This window comes from Tenebrio molitor, chromosome X, assembly GCF_963966145.1.
Source record: "Tenebrio molitor chromosome X, icTenMoli1.1, whole genome shotgun sequence".
Taxonomy (NCBI): Eukaryota; Metazoa; Arthropoda; class Insecta; order Coleoptera; family Tenebrionidae; genus Tenebrio; species Tenebrio molitor.
Window position 1 is genome coordinate 1,827,482 of NC_091055.1, and position 22,837 is coordinate 1,850,318.

Genomic DNA, 22,837 nt, shown 5'->3' on the forward strand with positions numbered 1-22,837 from the left:
CGTCACTTAAACAAATTGCACGTTACAGTATGGCATTTTTCGAAATAAAATCGACCTGCCCGAGCGACTTTCTTAATACATCATAACGGGTCTTCAAATAAATTTATATTTAGAGCAACCTATGGAAATTCAATTGTTTGCAACATTTTTCCAGCGTAGAAAATGACACAAGAAACGTCTGACATTTTAACGAAATAAAATTAGGTTAGAAAATATTTTTAATTTTTGTTTGTAGTGCATTCTCCCTATTCCCCCTCCACGGAATATGACAATATGAAATTGGAAAAAGGCTTACTATGTAACCTGTGTAACTCTGGACAATAATTGGTTACCTACAAAAATTACTTTACACTGTTAACAGAATTAGTATGTCGTCTACGCCTACTCTAAATATATATTTATTTAAAGGCCCGATATAACGCTATTATAAATTTTGTTCCAAACTTTATGTTCACACTGTATATTCTCAAAAAACATTCGTTGGGACTTGGAAACTATTTTTTATTTTCTTTGTAACAGATAACAGATACCACAGAAATCATACATTAATTTTGTATAATGTCTGTTGGCTACATAATGTTCATTTCACCAGATCCCTTTATTTGTAAGCTTACACAACTTATCCATCTACATATGTACTTGGTTATCCTCTGATCTCTGATCACGCCACATGTTCGGGAAATTTTAAATTTTAATGATATTGTGCTGAGACAGTTGCACTATAGTTTAGTTCAGAATCTAGAGTGTCCCAAGCACCATCACGTGCACCACAATAGCGAAGTCAATGTTACAAGATACTAAAGTGGAACGTTGAAGGGCAGGTTATTTGAGTTTCTTACTTACACAGCATTTGCTTGACACCCTAATCAATAGCAGTTGCATTGTGTGCTGCCGTATTACAAAAACATACAATTTGTGTTGTTCAAAACTATGTTCAGGCTTGTGTCGTCCAGTGTCAGGGTGGATTTATAAATGCACGTGACGATCACGCGTTTTTTTACTCCACAAATTCAGTAACCGATTTTTTTTGTACTTTCTTTACAACAGCGAGTATTTTTAGACGAAGATCCGCAAATGATTTGCAGTCAGCGATCACAGTTAAGGCTGGAGCCACACGAGTGTTTTCTGGCACCTTTTGTGACTGACATTTTAACGTGCGTTGTAGAAATATATTGTCGTCGACCAGAAATCAACGTCCGTTCTAATTTGTCTTCATGTAAATATTTTTACAAGAAATTGTTTTTTGAACGCATGTCGCATGTTGGACAAACGCTCGTGTGGGCCCGGTCTAAGTCAATACTTAATGGCGGAAGATCTGTCGAGCCATCTGGCCCTGTTGGCCAGAACCAACCAGTTATATAAAAAAGTGATAACGGAAACAAACCAAAACTTGCCAAAGGAAAAATATATACCCTCCAATAGGGGAGATATTTAAACAAACGAATTTCTAGAAATGTTTTCTGTAGTAATTTGGAATTATTTGTATATTTTGCTGCGGTATTATTAAACACAAAATAGTTTCAGATTTACATTAGAGAAATAACTAAAAACCATTCATGAAATTAATGAAATTTGTCAGTCAGATATCTTTACAAAAACAACTTTGTTAACAACATAATATGTATGTATCTAGAATTTAAAACATTGCAAGGGACCTTTTAAGTATAAATTAATCTTGATTTTTTTTTCATTAACGGGACTGTGACACTTAAGTATCATTTCTCAATAATTGCAGGAATTGACATTTATAACTACGATTATAATTTTACACTTCAAACTTTTGATTTGGTCGCATGGATAAAGCGATCTACAATTCCAATGTAGGTACATTTTTTAAAACATGGGAAAATTATAACTGATTATTAATTATTTATTGAACCCAATACCGTTGTTTTAAAACATTTTAACTGATACAGGTTAAAGTACTTGAGACTTGTTTTTTAGAATTTGACTCGACATTTTAAATAATTTTTTAAATTGTGGTTTGTTAAACTAAAAAAGTACGAAAGAATGTTACAGGTAAAGTTTACAAATGATTTGTTGCGACATTAAAGTTTAACAGAATTTTTTTTGAGCAATTCGTGAATTTTAGAGATTTACTTACATCCAACAGAATTTGCCTAGCTACAGATTTTAACCACTTTAAACATCATGTCAACTCTTTGACACACTGATTAGCGCGGCGTCAAATTATCGACGGGGCGTTTCACTCATAATATTAGCAACCAATGGCAGAGTTGTGTTTGAACGTATTGTAATAACAGGCTCAAGCCTATTGAGAAAAAAATTGTATCAAAAAAGTTGTAGAGTTATACAGGGTTATTATAAATGATTGTAGTCGAAGAAGGCCATGCCCATGTTATGAAATTTTTGCCGCTTTCATGTGAACTGTCAATTTTTGTCGCTGTCACTGTCATTTTTTAGGTGACCGGTGATGAGGGTTTTATCTATTTATTTATTTTTTTAATTAACGATTGAATCCAAAAATATTGAGTTGTTTTGCACCCAATTTAACTCCTGTGTGTACTCCTGTACTTACTCACTTATTCACATTATCTTGATGTTTTTTATATGGAGCGGCAACCATAAATTTTACATTCAGTTTTTACACCTACTCGGACTACAATCATTTATAATAACCCAGTATTTGTATATTGGTTAAATCTTTCTAACTGATTTATGTGCAATCTGCAAGAAAACAAAGAAATATGAGCCGAATCGTACAAACAGATTTGGTAGAGTGACGTCATTGAAAATTTTGGCAATGTCAGACGTTTTTTTACCCAAGCTTCACAAAAAAAAAAAATTACATACATGCTTATCCGCGTAATATTACGTAGGATTCATTACGATTCAAAATAATACGCAAACATTATGACGAAAAATCATAGTAAAGTCTCATTTAGGCACAGATAGTTATGATGAAATTTTTTGATTTTTTGAGAACATAATTAGAAATGAATGTACCTACCGTAGGTACATTTATTTGACGTCATTTAAAATATATATTACTCATATTAGTTTGGAGTAAGTTACCTCCATTATTTGGTTGATAAATATTTATTTCGTTACTGTTATTTTATTATACCAGCTTCAAAGATTTTGACATTGCACATATAAAATACCCAATATGTACTTTCTTAATCTTAAATACTTAGAGACGACGTATATTTTTTCATTATGTCTTCTGAAGAATATAAGAGAGTGCCGTAAATATCAAATTGGTTTTTTTTTTTTAGAAAATCATTAGTCAAATAATTTGAAAAAAAAAACGTCGCGAATTCAAAAATGGCGCCTCTAAATTTAATTTTTGGGATATTGTTAGATGTCGCTAAAATTCGAGTAGTAAAGAAAAACATTCGTTGTCCTTTTCTTTCGTATGGAAAGTTTGTTCTGCGGTTTATGGAGGAACTGTTTAATGATAGTGCTCCGTTCCAGAGTAAAAATTAAAAATAAAAGACAAGAAAATCGTCGTGAAAGTGAAGTCAATAATTATTCTTGATTCGTAACAATGAGTCACTTACGAAAAACAGTTTTAGGACGTAGTGTCAAGCGCGTTGGGTATGTACCTATTTGTTTATGTTGTTAGTTCTAAATTTGTGCTTTTATTATTTATAGGTTAGCCCCAAATCAAGAAGATTTTGCGCCCCTTAAATGGTCTCAGTATTTTGATATTGAAGATAAAGTAACAACTGATCATGGGACATTTCATTATTACAAAAAAGGTGACACAGGCCCTGCTATAGTTTGTCTTCATGGGGGTGGATATTCTGGGCTGACATGGGCGTTGTTTGCTGTAAATATGTTGCACAAGGTTGTTAAAGTTGCACAATAATTATTTTTAAGGTGGAAATTACCAGCACTATAGAATGTCAAGTAATAGCAATTGATCTTAGAGGTCATGGAAACACAAAATCAAATGATGACAGTGACCTCTCCTTAGACACCTTAGCAGAGTAAAAACTAGATAAATTAAAAAAAAAATAATTTGAATTACATAACTGTTTTTTGCAGAGATGTTGTTGAGGTGCTGAATAAATTATTTGGAGATAGTGAACCTCCTGTAATATTAGTAGGACATAGTATGGGAGGTGCTATTGCTGTGCAATGTTCACACTTGATCAAATCAGCTGTAGGACTTTGTGTAATAGATGTAGTTGAAGGGACAGCTCTTGATGCATTATCTTCAATGCAAAGTATTTTAAGGGGTAGGCCTAGTCACTTTAAAAGCATACAACATGCAATTCAGTGGTGGTATTGTATTTAAAATTAGTTAAATAACATGTTTTGAATTTGAGTTTTTAGTTACAAAGGTGGCCAAACTCATAATGTTGAAGCAGCTAAAGTTTCAATGCCTGGCCAAGTGATAAAGTGAGGTTCTCATAAAACTTGTGTTATGATTGATATCATCAATTTTCAGTATGCAAACTGGAAATTTGGCAGCTAATGAATGTGATACTGTTGAATTAAAGAGTGCTGCTGAATTTTCGATGCCACTCAAAAAAGAAATTGTTTCTCCACCTGTAACTATAGTTGAGTTGGAGGAAGAAGAAGAAACTAACTGTTCAGACTGTGGTAAACCTCCATTACCTAAAACTGCTAAAACTGAGTACCCATCACCTGAAGATGGGCCTAAGTACACTTGGAGGATAGACCTCAGCAAAACTGAATCTTTTTGGTCTGGGTGGTTTAAGGGATTATCACAGAAATTTTTAGATATTCGCATACCTAAACTGCTTTTACTTGCAAATATACATGGCCTTGACACAGCACTAACTGTTGGACAGATGCAAGGTAGATTAGTAGTTGTCAAACTAATTGCTCAGTATATAAATCATTAATTTTTAGGTAAGTTTCAGTTACAAGTGTTATCTAAATCTGGTCACGCCATACATGAGGATCAGCCTCATCATGTGGCTGAAATAATTGGTGGGTACTTAGTTAAACAAAAAATTGCCAGTGCAAAAATTGATTTAATTTATCCATTGCCTGGCTGTTAACTTAAAAAATAACAGCTTTTGTTTGTTTTGTTACCAGTGAGCAAATTTGACTTTTTTTGTTGTATCCAAATGTACAAATGTTGTACAATAAAAACTATATTCTTCCATGGAGATTTTTTTTTAAAGTAAGACGTAAACATTTTGTGTTGTCTGCATAGTATAAAACAAACATCTTGTTTTTAATTACGATAATTATTGATACTATTATTTTGCTATAATTTCAACGGGGAATCCAAATTATTTTTGAAGTCGTACTAAGAAAGTAATTTTGTAATAACTACATTGCCACAGTTGTTTGGTTTATCTAAAATTGTTGAAGTTTTGAATAATTCGAAATAGTAATTAAAGTTGGGAGGTTTGAAGCATCACGTGACTTGAAAGCATCACTTGATTGGAAGGAGACGCGGATCACATGACTTGCTACATGTTTTTGTTTATTGAGTTAGGATGTACTTGTTTACGTGATTTATAGGAAGTTTGTCGAGGTTACGAGGTTAAAATGGGAAAAGAAAACGCTTTGAGTACCCATAATAATAAAATATATTTTTCCAGAAAGTCTACTTAAAAATGTGAAAATCTAAGTGATCAACATGGTTGCAATGTAATATATACAGAACATAATGCAGAATAAAATTGTTGAATTAATAAAGGTAAATCATTGTTAAAAGCTGCTGTCAATGAATTCAAACAAACATATTCATAAATAAATAACGCATTTAAAATGATCGACTATTAACTAGTAACATACTCGTCAATGATAAAATTTTGGAGGAACGATTTAAAATAAAGATTAACAACCATTTATACAAGATATTATGTTAAAAACTTGAAATTGCCTACGGCAGATTCGAATCGGCCAAAAGAAATGTATTACACAAAATAAGCATTTTTTTTTGTATTCCACACAATTAGATAATATGAGTTAAGTGATCTCTTGCAAATTTATTGAACACATATATATAATGACAGTTTTACTGCACGCAGCATGAGTTTTTGTGTCCGTTCTTCAATTTCAGCCGAGATTTAGGACGGTATTTCTCGAGGAAACCTAACTGCTTGGAATTAATTGCACCTCGCCTTTTTCTGAAACAAAAACATCATTTACTCGGGAAGCGTTAAGTTACGTATTAAAACATTTAGAGCGGTCCAGTAAATAACGCAAAAAATGTTAATAAAACCCGATGATGTACCGCCTTCTTAACACAATGTTACGTGAAGATCGTAACAGATGGCGCGCATAATCCGGTGTGTATCGACCGAGTGCGTTCCAGTTTTTGAAGGGCACTTGGAAGTTTTTTGCTGTGTCAAAGCAAAGCAAATATTTTCATTGGTATAATAAAAATTGCAATTTATGGCGAACAAACAGGCGTGGTAGTACGGTAATAGTGGACTTACTCTCGAATAAGTTCGACAGCTTCTTCATATTTAAGACCTAGTTCTATGAGAGCTAAAGCGACCATTACCGGAGCCCTTCCTAAGCCCGCTATACAATGAACGGCCACACAAGCGTTCGGATTGTCATGAAATTGCTTTTTCAAAATCTTGAACCACGCATCCACGATCTCGTTCGGTGGATAGGTGCCGTCATCGTAACTCAAGTCAAAAACTTCAATGCCTTCATTATTGAGTTCGTCTGTTTTATAGGAAGGTTCGCATACCCTGACTACCGCAGTGACTCTGTGCTTTTTCAGTTCCTGCAAAATCTAGATTAGTGCGGGCTAATTATGACGGATTTATCTGCTGACCTGGATGTAAACATGAATGGTTTGGTCGGAAGGTCTGTCCGTGATAAGAAACTTGAATCCTTTGTGCTCGATCTCAGCTGCAGCAGGTCTTATGTCTTTTTGACGCATGGCTGTACTGTTCATTCCACAACAAGACACTTTCAAAGTAACACTAAATGTGTTTAGAATATCAGAGTATCACTCTTGGAGATCAAATAAGGTAATCTCCTCTATTATGGGCCAAAAATTGTATAGTTATAAAAACAATTTCCACAAAATTATACTTTAAACTATATATTGGGAGTTTAAAGCAATACTTCAGTCTTTCAAATAAATTAACATAGGATTAATTTGCCTAGAACTTTTGAGTTATGTACACTATTTTTATACTTGATGATATGCTTATGCAAATATAGTAGATTGTAGGGAAGATAACTAAAATAAATAAAATCGTTATTTTTAACAACAGACAAATTAGTCACGAATTACGTACTCTTATTTGGCTCTTGTTGAGGTAATTCCAACAATGCTATGGCGATGATGCAAATGACTAAATTCTCAATGCTTTATTTTATACAACTTTTTTTTTTGTTAATTTATTTGTGTTGAGCCTGGCAATATTCTGCGCTGTCCAAATGGAACTCCATGTATGCGAGCACTGTCTCACCAAGGTACTGAAACAAAAAACAATTTTGAATTGACAAGAGTTCACTAAAAGCAGTACGGAAATAGAAATTACTGGCGATCCATACATTGCATAAAAATACCGCATCATCGGCCTTCAGTAATTGTTATAGATACAACGCTAACGAGTGTATGCATAGAAACCAAAATTACTTCAATTAGTCCCATGGCGAATTGAAAATAACTAAGAATTTGCTACATTTAAAAATCTTCATTTATACGCTTTAGTTTATCAAGAGCGCTTGTCACAGTTAACAACAAATAATAATTATGGTTTCCAAAAAACATTTGAAATCGTGCCAAAGCGTTCCTTTTAATATAAACATGTACTCGTGACAACAACGGAATCAATGTCACCTTCAATACGCATAATTAGTATTTTTTTGCGTCAACAATAAACAAAATAACAATACCTACGGCAGTAGATCGGTCTACAATTCTAGATGTCGAGAAAACTATCAGTAGGTTTCAATAAATCACAATTGCATGAATTTAACTGTATAGTAAATACTATTATGATCGCCTCTCCGGCGCGTTTTCCACCCCCGCCGCCTCCTCACTTTTAAGGATACAATTAGCAAGCGAGTAGAATTTTTCACAAACATTTCCGTCCATCAATAACGACGAAACGACGTACGTCATCTCAATTTTGTCTATTTTTATTATAAAATACTGCATGTTTACCCGCACGCTGTATATCTTGCGAATTAGTTATTTAAGGGCGTCATAAACGTCATTGGCAACAGGTAGCATTAAACATATTTACTATTCCACCTCGTATAGCGAAAGAGATGAGGAGGTCGACACCGGCACATCCACCATTTTTATATTCAAGCCGTGGCGAAAAGACGCCTGACATTTCCAATAATTCGCAAATTAAAAAGAAAGCCAACTCCCTTGACACACCGTACGACGTGTTTCATTTTCTAAACATCTTTTGACTTCTTAAAAGCAAACTAAGTACCCGGGAATTTAATGAAACGGAAAGGGTTTAATCCCTTCGCTTTAGCGTAACGCCTCGTTAATGAGAAGGGTTAGAAATGATATCTGAATGTAATTACTTTGTTCGCTCTTTGATTAAAGTCAAAAATGGTTCTCATTAACTCACCGACGTGTTTTCAGAGAGAATTTTCAAAATACACTGACCGTATCAAAGTCTTTTAGTGCGTAGTACAGAAAGCAAAACAAGATCATGTGGTTTTCGATGTAGCAATTCTAGCTAAGAACTATTTTTGCGGTTCACTGTCATCTTATTTATTGTATTTATTTTTTAGGGCACGTAAATATTGTTGTTTTCTAAGTGACGTGGATCGGAAAGTCATAAATTAAATGGCATGCACGCGCCAGCTGACCACTCGCTCTTTCGCAACACTCGCCTTAAAAATATTCACAAAAATCATACCATAAGTCAGATGATTTGTGTTTGGCAATTAGCGAAGCGTTTGTTTTTCTTTCGATTTATTGTCACTGGGAACTTCACGGTAAAGTATATCGCAAGCGAGAGCTTCCACACTATTCCTAGGTAGTGGGAGTCTGATCTAGGTTAGGGAGTTAAAATAGTACTCGGACACTCCTCCTTCTATCCGCGTCACGCCGGTTTTTATTTAAAGTCAGTACCCTTTTTCAGAACGGCCTTTGACAATTCCGTGTCAGCACCCAGAGTATACAACGACGATCATAATTGTTATTATTCTAACCCTCTAGCTCACAACGATCGAGAACTCATTATCTGATAAGGCTCATTCGAAATGTTGACTCTGTGGTCAAGGCCTTATAAAAAGATGTGATTTCATTACACATTCTGGGAATCGATGGTAACAATTTTCGTGAGTCATATATTTACAAGACTAACCAGAAGAGATAAATTTGTTAACAAACGTTACCCAATTTATGACGATTTCCCCGAACATCACACGTTTCAATTGGTTTAAATCAATGACCGGTTTCGGTTAATCGAAAAAACACGAGGCAACTGCATAATTGTATTAAAATTGTGTATTGATCGATATTATGTAGACACGCTTTGCGGAAATATTTTTTCCATCATGAAAGGTCGCACACAAGGTTTCAATTCTCAAAAGACTGAATTAGTTCTCCCACGTCTAATTGGGTTAATCTATCCGGTGCAATTTTTCTCGAACATCAAATTTATATTGACAGTTCGAGTTGATAACGGACAAGTTTCGTATTTTGATGTGGGTACGTTATCAGACAGTCAAGATTATGAATACGACTTACTTCACCGCTGATCGATTGATTATTCAAGTGTCGATTTGGAACACCGTTCGGACGTCAGCCACTCGGCAACACAATTGGCAATAGTGCGCGAATAGAAATTAGGGAAAACGAGATTATTCCAATTTTAATATTGAAGAACTCAACTGGAAGGAGTTCGCACATGTTTTAACAAATAGATCTTATGTCAATTTGATTGGAAGAGTAGTGTTTAGTACGAGTTTATAAAAAAAATCCTTGAACTGTAGAAACGTTGAGATGATAATAATAAAAACAATGGTGGGTTTTTATATGGATAAATGATTTAATTGGTCGTTTGAATTCTTGGAAGGAGAAAGTATGATACCGAGTATCATATAGCACTATGATAAGGTAGCGCCGCACTTTCTCCGGACTTGAACAGGACTGGAAGAATTTTCGAGCCAATTACCACGAAGGTTATTAAATACTACGATAAATCAATTTTGGGTGCGACAGAAAATATGCGGCAGACAGACAATTAAGCGATTTTATATAACGTATTGTTAAAAATAGTTGGAGGCCTGGGAGGGTTTTTGCTTAAATTACTGCATTTTTTGGCGTACAGATTTAGGCGCCAGTTGGGAGAACACGCGGTATTTCCATGCAGCTAATCTTATCACCCGACTCGATAATTCCATTTTTACCAAATTACATAATTAGCAGAGAACATTTAAACAATGAGCTAGTGGTTATTTATTTACTTGCGGAAAGTGAGTGTTGTATAGTAATTTATCAGATTGTCCTTTCCCTTTCCTGGATTAGGCATTGTTTTGACATTTGATCTTTTGCGGCTAAATTCGATGCAGCCCGACTAATTTTGGATCAATTGATAGATTTCTTCGAAACGAGTCTTTATCGTAACATTACACAATAGAAACAATCTTATTTTACGTAAATGTGACGTCATCTGACGATTGTCGTCACGGTTGTATGTTTTATTAAAAATGTTCGCTTGGTGATGGATTCTTGCGTCAGTCGTGCTGAAGTCGGGGGCTGTTCCTATTTTGGAACAAAGTAATGTGATGCGCGCTCGAATCGATAATTAATTAGCGGTAACATAATCCAAAAGTAGCACTCTTGCCCCAATAATTTTTATAGAGTGTTATCTTTTTGTTATCGCGATACCGCGCGACCAAATAATGACAACTCGTCGTCCCGAAATTGTATTTCCGAATCAAGTTATGTATCTATTTCCTTTGCGGACTTCCTCGATGTCATTTCTGGAATCCCCTTCTGTATCACAATCGGTTTATAGTAACAACACTGTAAAAAAGAACATTATACCGGTTTCAAAGTCACAGCTCATAAATCGATTTAGACGTAATTTATTACCGCCGCAGTCCGAGCCTTCATAAAAATCATATTTTATGCCCAATTACTTGTATTCCATGTCAGTTAAAAAATTACAACAGTTACAAAACGCTAATGCCAACAGATTTTCACAGTACCGTTTGATTAAAAAAATTCAACTTATCTGTTTACTTGCAACGGAAACGCCATGATTGTAATTATATCAGAATTGATATTAAACAAACCATATTTATTCATATTCACACGTAGATATCGTAACTGAAAAATACGTCTTATCCTCGGCAAATAGAGTTATTATTAGACCGGTGTATCGACGGTTGTTTGTTTTATTTTTAGAAAACTGGAGAGACTCGAATGATTTCGTTGCAAATATAAAAACGTTTTTGCCCCTGGAGATTTATATTTTCCCGGGGCTTACTTTCGCATTAATATTTATGTTCGAAACGGAAATGGTGCGCCTATACAGATATCCTAAAATTAATCCGCAATTGTCAGTAAAAGTGCTCATATAGGTGCATTAGTAAAATATAGTATTAATCAGTGGCGTAGATAAGGGGGGGGTCCAGGGGGTCCGGACCCCCCCCAGAGCTCATCCATATTCTTTCACAACTGAATAATACTTTTTTTAAAATGAAGGTGGCAAAAGTTAACTTCATTTCAGCCTGCTAAAAATGATAGTGGCAAGAAAATACTTTTACTAAAATATTTTTTCACAACTTTTTTGACAGTTTAGTTTAAAAAATCTTCCAACTTTGTTCCAAAAATGGTTTGAATATTTTCATCTGAACAAAAGTTAAGAGGGGGTATAAGTTTTACCATGCAATTACTTTTGGCACCTTTGCACTGTACCTATACATAAAGTATTGAAAAAAAAATCACGATTTAAAAATTGAAAGATCGACTACATAAAATGCATTCACGTTGTTTTGGCCTAATGGGAGGCCATGGAAATGTTGCATTTAATTTTAGTAACGGTGTCTGTTGAATTAGGTTATATTTTTTTAAGTTTGAGGTTATAAATAGCGTCAATGTCTAGTGCATTTTTGTCAGTTTTACTACTTTGCAATAGAAGAATACTCAGACATCGCGGGAAATTCAGCAACATGTTATGTTCAATTTAATAGGTCCGCATGTCAGGCACTTTAGTGACAGAAATCAAACAGTGTGTCCAACGTTAAAAAAATTAATCATGGCCTCTCGTTATACCAAAACAACGTGAACGTTGCCTGCTTGCCTAAGTACTGTCGCGAGCAATAAATTTTGGTCGTCAATGTCATTTCAAAATTTGGTTAGTCACAAATTAAAGAAAAATCCCTAGCGGATTATGTCCACGTCAACAAAGTGTAAAAAAATGAAAATTAATGTCATACGACATGATGATAGGTTATGATATTTAGGTACGACCGTTTTACAATGTGATCGCGTTTTCTCGAAGGACCAGATTTGCGATATCGTTTGGCGCTTTTAAAATTGGTGAAGCAAAAAAAAAGACTTATTGAAATGATGTTTCTGGTTTTATTTCTCAGTTGCAAGTGCGATATAGAACTAACAAGGGTTTGCGTTAGGGGGGGGTGGTAACCCCCACCAGTGGTAGGGCTAACGGCCTGAACACAATGGACCATTTAAATTGCGTCAAAGAATGACATTGACGACCAAAATTTAATGATCGCGACTATACGTACGTATTTGTTTAAATCATGATCTTTTTTTAATTAAAACAGCATAATTTTTGGCGATTTTTTTCCGTGCTGGACTATTTATCTAAAATTGTTCGTTGAGGTTTTTTTTTTTCAACATGAGTATAAACAATAAACATGTGTTCCTTCAAGTCGTATTGTGATAATTTCATATTCTAGTGTTATAAGTAGGAAACTACATTGAAAACCAAAAACTTAATGCAAAAGTACGTGGACCCCCCCCAAAGCAAAAAGCTATCTACGCCACTGGTATTAATGGTATGCTCCGGTCGCCGAGGAGATAATAATCCTCGCTTTCAGGAAAGTTTATGATAAAAAAACACACAGGACCGACGAATTCATTGGAAATTTTCTGCATGTGTAATCCAGAAAACTTTTGACAAGTATTGTTTTCAAACGTTTGTGAAAAACGTCGATTTGTTTTTACTCTATCTGAGAATAGCTAATCGTTATTGGTGAATAATTTACTAATCCACTAGCAATGTCTACTTTATTATATCGGGTGTTTTTTTTTTTTAATTTCACCTCAAAGTTGGCGTTGAAGACCCGATTGTGAACGCACCACACTAAAAACGTAAGATTTAAACAAGTGATCCGTCATCCGTAGTGCGTTCACAATCGACTCTTCAACGCCAACTTTGAGGTGAAATTAAAAAAAAGACCCGATACCAAAATGAGTGCTTAAAATTCATTGTACAGGGTGATTCAAGTTTTACTGCCCGCACGATAAACCCTATTAAAAATTACTAAACGTTAGGGTTACATTCCCCTGAAATAAGGCTTCAAATGTGTGCAATCAATTTTCCGGTATCACTTCATTCAGAGCTATAAAATTAAAAAAATCGATTTTGAGCAAAAACATTTTTTTCGTATACCATCATTATTCACAATCAATTCAAAGAACACATTTATGAAATTCACATCAAAAGAAAATGATTAGTTTTTGAATTATGCCAATTTTAACATTAACAGTGAAAAATTACCAAAATTTCATAAATAAATACCTCATTGTTGGTAACACATCTGTTGAGAACTTTTCTAGTAATTCTTTACCATAAACAACCTACGTCAACCTCTTTTGTGGAAGTGACCGCCCAATTGAATAATAAATCATAGCTAAATTTTCCACTTTAATGTCAAATTCCATTTATTTCAAAAACCGGTGATGTTTTCATGATTTCAGTGACACCAAATTTTTCCTAAATGTTTGAAAGGACTCTCAGTGAAAAATTATGAATATTAAGGATGTAGTGGTTATTGAATTAAAATGAAATTTCGGGTGTTTTTTTAAACTTCACCTCAAAGTAGGCGTTGAAGAGTCGACTGTGAACGCACCACTTGTGTAAAAACGTAGGATTTAAACAGCTGAATCGTGATCCGTAATCCGTATATGTAGTGCGTTCACAATCGACTCTTCAGCGCCTACTTTGAGGTGAAATTAAAAAAAAAAACACCCTATATTTACCTGTTTCATTAAAAAAATTGAAATTTTTACAGAATATTCTACGATATATAATCATTCCTGAATTTTTTGAGAATTTTAAATCGATTATAAATAGGTGTTTTCGATCGGGTGGTAAAACTTGGATCACCCTGTACGTAAACGTCGTTGTATTTTATTTCGAGAAATATATTTTTAGCGACACATTAGAAACAGAAAACTGTCTAAAATTTTCAAGCTTAACTGTTTCTGTGGTATTTCTTTTATGCGATGTTATTTTGTCGAAAGTTGATCAGCTGATTTGTTACAATGCATCTCGGAAATACCATTCGTTAAAAAAATTATCGAGATCATGAAACAAACATGATGATTGTCATCAAAACACATTTCAATAACAAAATGACAAATATTTGCCAGTTCACAAACATACAACGGATGTAGACAAAAGGATAAAGCTTTATATCTGAAGTATGTTTATTTGATGCCCGTTGTTGATAGCTAGCTTATTGTTTAAAAATTATTGATACATCTTTTCACTAAACTTATATGTAAACTCCTAAGCTGCAAAAATTTTCATAAGAAACTACATATTTTAAATTTATAATTATAAACATTTCTTTTTTAGACACCCAAAGATAATTTTACGTACTCCCAAGCGGAAAGTGTATTTCATTTGTCCAAAAAAGTGTTGTAGTGTTTATTTCTGTTGCTTATTTGGTACATAATAAAAAAAATACCTTCATATAATCGATAGCAACAGCGAAAGTGATGAATAAATGTCTAATACACCGCCGAACATAGCAATAATTGTCCTGTTACCATAAATTATGTAAATAAGTACGTAATTGTATTACAAGTAGTAAATTTCTCGTTTTGTTATTATAAAAATTTGTAATTTTTTCAATGATGTCTTTTGCTTTGTAGTTCGCCTAAAAAATTTACTGTGCACCTCTGCCTATTTTCAAACCCAGACTCGGACGAAAAAGATGCACTTTTTGGCCTTGATACGCAAATAACTATTTTAGTGATTAATATCCTATCGCGCCTCAAAATTACGTTTCAGTAAAAAAAAATTTAATTAACGTGATTTCTTCCCCTGGATTTGTTTTCACAATAAACATATTAATACCTCTACAGATGAGAATATTGAGAGTGATAATCACATGCCACTTTATTAATATATGTACGTGATCACTGTATTTTCATTAGGTTATATTCTGATGCTCCGCTAATATTGATTAAAAGTGAGTCAAATTGAATACACAAATTTTGTCGTGCTTTAGGTAGGTATATTTAGAAATTCACTTTCTTTCCAACCGTATATTCTCTCAATTGATATCGATCAGAATGCCTCTTTGAGGGTTTATTCCTACCAATCAATGGATTAAGGGTAAGAAATGCAATACGAATTAATTTGTTTTTCAATGATCCTAGAAGAAATTTAAAATGGTACCATTTCCTCAAATGTACATATGTAATAACTAATAAACACTGCGATTTATTCAATGATCAAACAAACACGTTGGGACTGACGTTATCATACCAACGCAAACAAAGATAAAACAAATTTGCGGTTTCTACTCCGTTTATATATTTTTTATTTACCGTATTATACGAGTATGTATATAATAATAACTTTCTTTGTGCGCATACATTTTTTCATTTCGCCCAATTTATTTCGCTTTGTTGTATGTAATCACAAGTATAATGCGTAGACAGTAGTGAGCAGTCACCTGAAAAAACTCTGCTCACGGAGGTTTTTTTGACGAAACGTCTTCACATAGGATATGAAACAGACTCTTACCCTTGTGGCGGAATAATTGTTACGAGCAGCATCAAATGAATAAATGTGAAAGCCTCGATGCGATCTTGGTGAATTTCCCATGGATCATAAATTATAGTTTATACGTCTGTTAAGAGACAAAAAGTCAGTTTATTCCCACAACCAATCACATATCCATAAACGGCAAAACGCTCGGTTTCCTATGTTTATCTTCCATGACGGCCTGAACCTAGATTTGTAATCACTGTACGAAATGAACCATTGTCACGTGAGCCATTGTCGTCAAGAATCGAATATTTAACCGTCGATGCGTCATTTTCTGAGGTTATCTCATCCAGAACCCGAACCTTCTTGACGATACCATCAAACAAATGCCTGCGCCCATTGTTAGCCGCCAATAAGGATGTACCTTTGACCGTTGGTAAAATTATACACGGATAACTCTGTCGCTTGTTAATTTACGTCCCCATAAATCACAAATTTCATTACGCTAATAATAATTATTATGGAGCAGCTTTAACGCAAAATACACAGATGTCTGAACAGCGAGTCGGTTCTTCAGACAATAATTTATTGCATTAGTTCTTGAACTGGAAGTTGGTAGTTTTTCTTTGCAAACACCGACGCTCCCATCGATATAATAGAGTGTTTGTTTTGTCTTGCTTCTGATTAGGGGTATTATACAATGAAAGGAATGTATTGTTCAGCTGCTGCAAAAATCACCGAGGTATTGTTGAAAATTCGTCTAGCCTCGCAGTCAACGAGATTGTTGGTTAAGAAGAAACCTGTACTAGAGCTCACGACAATCGATCTCCATTTGCAGCGAATTGTATGAAATGTCAAAAATAATCACGCTGTTTACATTGTAATGATAATCCTGAGAGAATATCGAATTTAAAAAAATCAATAAATTTGCATGTTATTTTAATAAGAACACGGTGTGATGTTACAAAATCTTTACGGCTTCTGTTTGAAATTTGAAACTGTGTATCTTATTTTATTTACACAATACATACAGAAATCTCGGTGGACAGAATGTTGCTTTGATATTATTGAGAGTTCCGTAATAAATCTTTCGACTAAGATTCAGATACGTACGAGTATTTCGGTGAGAGCTACTCTTCCTCTTGGACCGGTGTTACATAAATGCACTCTTCTTGCGTATTTAAGAAGTTAATGTAGCGACAATACTCAAATAAAAATGATTCAAGAATCATAATTTTTAAATGGCGACATTTGAAACAAATTAGAACAGACCACCCACAACAAAACTAAATAATTAGAAGAGGTAACATAAATATTTAAAGTGGCGTTTAAATACTGGAACAGACGTCACTTTCAAGGTTTGTTAATGTGGTGATAACAGTTTTTTGTTGTTGTAGTTTTTTTTAGTACTTCAAGATTTCCAGTTATGTCATCGGAGTGGTTGAATCCTTCGTGTTTCTTGCGAACTTTACTTAGTATCCGGGTTGATGTCCTCGCTGAGCAACTGTAGAAAGTAATGTGATTGATTCATTAATTAGTTAGATATCTGTCAAGAAATCTGTTGCTCAACCGGGGGATCACTGAGTACTGCAAGGTCTACAGGATGATCTGTGAAATGACCGGCACCGTTTATAATAAAGCATCCTTCTTATCTAACTTAATGCTTCAAAGCTTCTTATCATATTTATTGTAAAACAATAGTGAAGAAAATCTGATTCCCGCTCGAACGTATTTTCCTACTATTGTTTGAAAACGAATTTGATTTGCTCTGAGAATTTCCATTTACATAAATTAATTTTGTATGGGAAGTCGGGCAAGTTTCCTGGGCGATACCAAGGCCGGCCAACATGGCAGAACAAACTATTTTATTAAATACGGAAAGGTCTTCCCCTCGCCTTCCTCGAAATTTCAATAGCGGTTAATTAGTGATCGGGGACTGATTAAAATTTTCTTTTGATTCGTTCCAATCGAATTTTACGTTCTGTAATCGAACGAATGCAGAAAAATTGTGAATTTTAATAGAATGGCATGACCTTAAACGTTGACGTGCACCACACTGTACAGTCCATATCGCTATTGGAACTTTGCCCAATACAGAAAATCCCGATTTTCTGAGAACTGCAATGGCGACTCAACACCGCCTCCGTTCATTTTATTCACGTAACTATTTCCCAGTGAAATGTTGAGTTCCCGTGATGGAGAATTAATATCGGAAAACCTCGTGGATTGCGTTTTAGATTTTAAATTGGTTCGATTATAACCCAGATAATTCCGGTCTTCCTAAAAGCTGTAGGTGCGTCATAGTTCTCTGCCGTGCTTGTCGATAAATGCAGACGCTACAGTCAGGATTACCCAAAACCCAAAGAAAAAAACAATTAGAGACGCACAGCGATCCATTCTATTTTTAGGAAACTAATGAAATCGTGACTTTTCAAATTTCTTATTCTTTTGTTGATTGGCGCACACTCCCAAATGGAGGGTGCGCAAGATTACGCGTGCAAGTTCGTTGAACTCACACAAAATCGAACAGTAAAATACAAATGTTACTATTTTAAGTTGCGTTTCTTTCCATTTTGCAGCGTGAGGTCATGGATACGCAATATTTTCAAAAATAATTACTAACATGGAAAAATACAGCTGGTCCGTAATCAATGTTTTGTACATAAAATGGGTTTGGGTTCCCAAACAAAGATGACAGATTAATCTCTTGTCTCTGAAACTGTTAATCTGTGGTTTTCACCACGTGAATCTTTAGTAAACGTACAGATATTTCACAAAAACATGAAATTAATTTTTATGGCCAAAGATGAAAACACAGCAGATAGATGGGTTTTGTGTGGGCATTTTCGTTGGTGTCACACAGTTGGTTTCTCGGAAGTTAGTGGTAGATAACAATCGAGAATTTGAAACGTATAAGTTCATCTTTCCTTGTTTCCTGGCAAAATTTAAACGCAAAATTGACTTTGAAACGATTCTGTTAAAAAACAGTTATAAATCGTAGTTGTTAATTATACAGGGTGTTTGTGAAATAGGTGCATTACTTTTAACTGGTAATAGAACTCGTCAAAAGGAACAACTTTTCTATCTACCATTTTGCCGAAAAACGATGATTAATTCCAAAAAAAAATTGGAGAGATTTTTCACTAAAATAGCCCTACGCCACTAAATACTGCAATGGCTAATTGAGATCAGCGCTAATATGAAAAAAACATCCATTTTCATCCAGAAAACGTGTTTTAACACCGAAATTGAAATTCACTTCGTAAGAATCTGGTTGTTTCACGTTTTTAGGTAGCTTAGTTTTGGAGATATGAACGGTTTTAGCAAAATCTTTCCTAGTTTTTTAAGCCATTACGCAACGTTTTTCGCCAAAATGGCAGAGAGAAAAGTTGTTCCTTTTGATGAGTTCTATTGCCAGTTAAAATTAATGCACTTATTTCAGAAACACCCTGTAAAAAATTTATTAATAAACTTTGATCAACTTGCCCCATTCGAAAGGTATCTAATATCTTGGAAAAAGTTTGGTCTTTAATAAACGAATAGTTTGGAACTCTTTTGATGTTAGGTGAGTCGTAATGAAATTTGAGACCACAATAATTGCGAAGCGCTTATTCGCAACGTTGAGATAACAATCCAGTTTATAGTAAACACTCTAGTACTATTTGCTACTAGAGCTTCAATTTTATATTCCCGGGAGAAAGACGAGGAAAATTGAAATTATCACAAAGGAGATGTTGAGTACCGGTAGTATTTTTGTTTTATTTGATAAGCGAACATTTGTAAGTGGTTGTTGGGCAATTAATTTCGTGTTGTGGCAACTCCCGACGAGTATCATTTTCAAAAGTAGCGCCGCACTATGAGTTTGTACAAATATCGTTTAAAAACAAAACAAATCCAAGTTAAAAATAACAAATTAAAGCACGTTCAACAGCGACGGAATTATAAATACTGCCGCGTCTTGATTTATTGCAAAAATATTTTGCTTTAGGCTCGGTTTTTAATTTCGGATAAATCTTATTAAACAGTAGGAGCCTTAAGCAGAAGGCAATTTGCGAAAGCAATATTAGAGGAATTTTTCGTGAAATGATTTGCAGCGTTGATAATCAAATATTGCTGATGGGGTGTCCCGAAACTTTGATAAGCTTGTCAAAATATTCACCTACCGTGAATACAAATACGTGAAAGTTTGAGGGAGAGTTTCGATGCCGTAAAATAACATAAGTGGCGTGTTCGATGTCCTTCGATATTTTTATCATTTCTGAATAAAAGTGAGTGCCCATAAAAATGAACACATAATGGAAAAGGTCGTCAACTCTTGCCCCTAGCTGACATTTCTGCATTTTATTAATCATAATTGTACGTCGATGGAATAAGGCGAAATAATTTTGTGCTTTCGAGAGAAAATTTCTACGCAGTGCTGTACTGAATTTAACAATAGGAGGGTGGAAAGAATTTTACCTGTCGATAGAATGGCGACAATATTCAATAACGCCCTCAATACAATAAATAAGCCGGGGTTGATTTCCACTCGCAGACAGCCTTGTGAAGTTTGTATTTGCGTCGATTGGAAATGTAATAACGTTTTCCGAAGCTCTTCTGAATAAGTGTATTTATCATAATATCCCCAACTAAGTCTCATTTAATGGTGCGAAGAAACGCGTCCCTTCTTTTGCTGTTGAAATAATGATGGAAGTCATATTTGCAAACTAGTTTAGTGGCTCTGCATTTGCATTGTTAAAATGAAAAGCGTAAACAATTTTTCCGTTGCACAGTTTATCTGCGGCGAGTTTCCGCCAATGAAGGTTTAGAAAGCGGGTCATTACCAAAATTTACGCAATTTTCGAGAGACATGCACGCTCTCCCACAATGATTAATTAGGTTGGGAATTTGATCAGCCATTTTGGGCAAAGGTGGCACGTTTGACACCCAGAATTCCACTTATTGTAATGTTTGACTTCCGTTTCCTTTCAAACGGGGCCACACGATAGAATTATAAGCTCTATCGCCATCTCCATCGGCGGCGATAGACAAACGAGCGCTCGACGAAGAGGGTATTTTATTGGAATTTTGGAAGAGACGGTTTCTCACACCACCAGATGTTGTCCAGACAGGGGTTGGGTGTCCTGGGTTTTGAACCGAAGGCGAAGGGCATCTACCTTCGGCGCGGCCACTTATTTCCAGCTACGATGTAGACGAAATATGTAGCTCGTCGCGATGACAATTAGAGTTAGCTGGTGTTGAAGTGGATAGGTTGAGGGCATATTTATGTAGGTACCTACGTGTACAAAGAGGTACATAATTGTGCTAATTGTAAACGGACCGACTTTCACTTAATTGTATTTCGAGTTTCGCTTCGTAATTCGTACAATTTTTGTGAGATCTCGAAGGATAAAAAAAAAGTTCCTGTCTGGAATTAACGCTGCAACGTGAGATAAGTCTCACGATCGATAAATCCACACAATCCCATCAAGTGTACTGATAAATATATAATTATTTCATTTGAAATTCGATGGATGGTTGTATTGACGATCTGTATCTGTATTACTCCATTAATATCGCACCCTCTCATCCAACAACAATCGAAACGCGAGGAAATCAAGTCGGTTTTGTGTATCACAAAGTGAAAATAACATTAACAAAGAAAGAGAATTGTACGGCAAAATGCTGCAGCGAAGTCATAGATTATAGACCTTGACCACGTGGTCAAAATGCACAATCTTCAATCAATCGGTTCGGCGTTTTCGATGTGATCAGATGATTCAGAAATGTGATACTCCAAATAATGAGTGTCTGCTAAAATTAAATCGAAACCAAAATTAGCCAGTGTCACAATTTTTGTGTACCTATACCCAACTTTCTGACGATTAGTAATCGCTTTCAGAGTCAACATTCAAAATGATAGGGACTCTAATGGTGGTTTCTGTAATCTTTTGTGTGTGACCTTTGAATGTATAAAAATTCGTAAATCGAACGATAATTTTTTGTTACATTGTAAAATATTTATTGGTTAAATAGGACGAAATTCCCTAAATTTTGGCTTGTTGCAATAATTATCGTTGGACACGAGTTCGCGAACACAAAAATCCTGTATTCGGCCCCTTTGCCAAAATAACCCCATCGCACGCCCCTCTTTTCTAAATAAATGAATAAATAAGTAAATAAATGAAAAAAAAAACGCAACATCGCGCCATAAATTTCGCTACTGGTTGAAACATGTTCAAAGTTGAAAAGTTCTAAAAATTTCAAGTTATTGGTTAGGGGACCGTCCAGGCGACCTGATTAATCGAACGGATTTTTTACTCACCACAATAGCCATACACATTGAAAATAGAGTTGACTTGTTAATTTTTTTGAAATCCACGAAATGTGGATATAACGACAATCACGGCACAAAAGCGGTTTGCACAAAACTAGTTAGAAACCTTTTAATAGGCTGGGCAAGATGGTTCTCGGGCAATTTCGACTGACGTCAGAACTACCCCCACTCTTGCCGACATGACGACAAATTTGCTATGACGTCACTGTATCGTATTACTCTCGCCCGAACAAGATGCATAAGGCCGTCTTTGTCTGGTTTTGAGGTTAAACGTGCTGTACACTCCGCGTAGAAAGACGATCTATCGACCGCCCTCTTTTCTCCGAAATACCCCAAACTTAGTCATCCTGGTGATTAGGCAACCCCCACTACTCTCTTACATAAGTTTTTACATTTCGCGCAACATTGCGTTCAGATTTTGACCGCAGTTAGCACTTAAAATGTCCACTGTACGCTTTTGTTATTTTCCCACTGTATTATTACAACATTTACAATACAATACACATCTTCACTTACTATACAATTCCTTTCGTTTTCCACATTTAATTCAAACCCAAAAACAACACTCATTTACATAATTATTCGCGGACACAATTTTGCACATCTAAACTGAAAAAGTTGTGCAAACGAAAGTAATACT

At 34.9% G+C, this 22,837-nt stretch overlaps 2 protein-coding genes across 9 annotated transcripts in view; one reads left to right on the forward strand and one right to left on the reverse strand.

The window, feature by feature from the left end:
- Positions 1–3,348: 3,348 nt before the first annotated feature.
- Positions 3,349–22,837, forward strand: part of LOC138140208 (protein phosphatase methylesterase 1-like) — a 44,803-nt gene continuing 25,314 nt past the window's right edge. For 3 of the 6 annotated variants that reach the window (XR_011162452.1, XM_069061037.1, XM_069061036.1), the window contains exons 1-6: positions 3,350–3,561; positions 3,619–3,796; positions 3,847–3,956; positions 4,015–4,254; positions 4,306–4,371; positions 4,421–4,794. Coding sequence is in view for 5 of the 6 variants with exons in the window: in XM_069061037.1 (XP_068917138.1) it covers positions 3,512–3,561; positions 3,619–3,796; positions 3,847–3,956; positions 4,015–4,254; positions 4,306–4,371; positions 4,421–4,794 (1,018 nt within the window). In the remaining variant the exon portion in view is untranslated. Of the gene's footprint in view, positions 3,562–3,618; positions 3,797–3,846; positions 3,957–4,014; positions 4,255–4,305; positions 4,372–4,420; positions 4,795–4,848; positions 5,108–22,837 lie in introns of those variants that run through there. The other 3 variants (XM_069061034.1, XM_069061035.1, XM_069061033.1) reach the window with 2 other exon arrangements.
- On the reverse strand, positions 5,523–22,345 carry PRL-1 (PRL-1 phosphatase). 3 transcript variants are annotated; one of them, XM_069061046.1, is made up of 5 exons: positions 22,186–22,345; positions 7,218–7,398; positions 6,746–7,159; positions 6,396–6,694; positions 5,523–6,083 (listed from the first exon to the last, which is right to left on the reverse strand). In XM_069061046.1, the coding sequence occupies exons 3-5, from the start codon at positions 6,866–6,868 to the stop codon at positions 5,972–5,974; spliced, it is 534 nt and encodes a 177-aa protein (XP_068917147.1). In that variant the 5' UTR covers positions 6,869–7,159; positions 7,218–7,398; positions 22,186–22,345; the 3' UTR covers positions 5,523–5,971. The 3 variants fall into 3 exon arrangements, with proteins under 3 accessions (XP_068917147.1, XP_068917148.1, XP_068917149.1); XM_069061047.1 differs by lacking the exon at positions 22,186–22,345 and adding an exon at positions 8,811–8,967; XM_069061048.1 differs by lacking the exon at positions 22,186–22,345 and adding an exon at positions 8,517–8,655.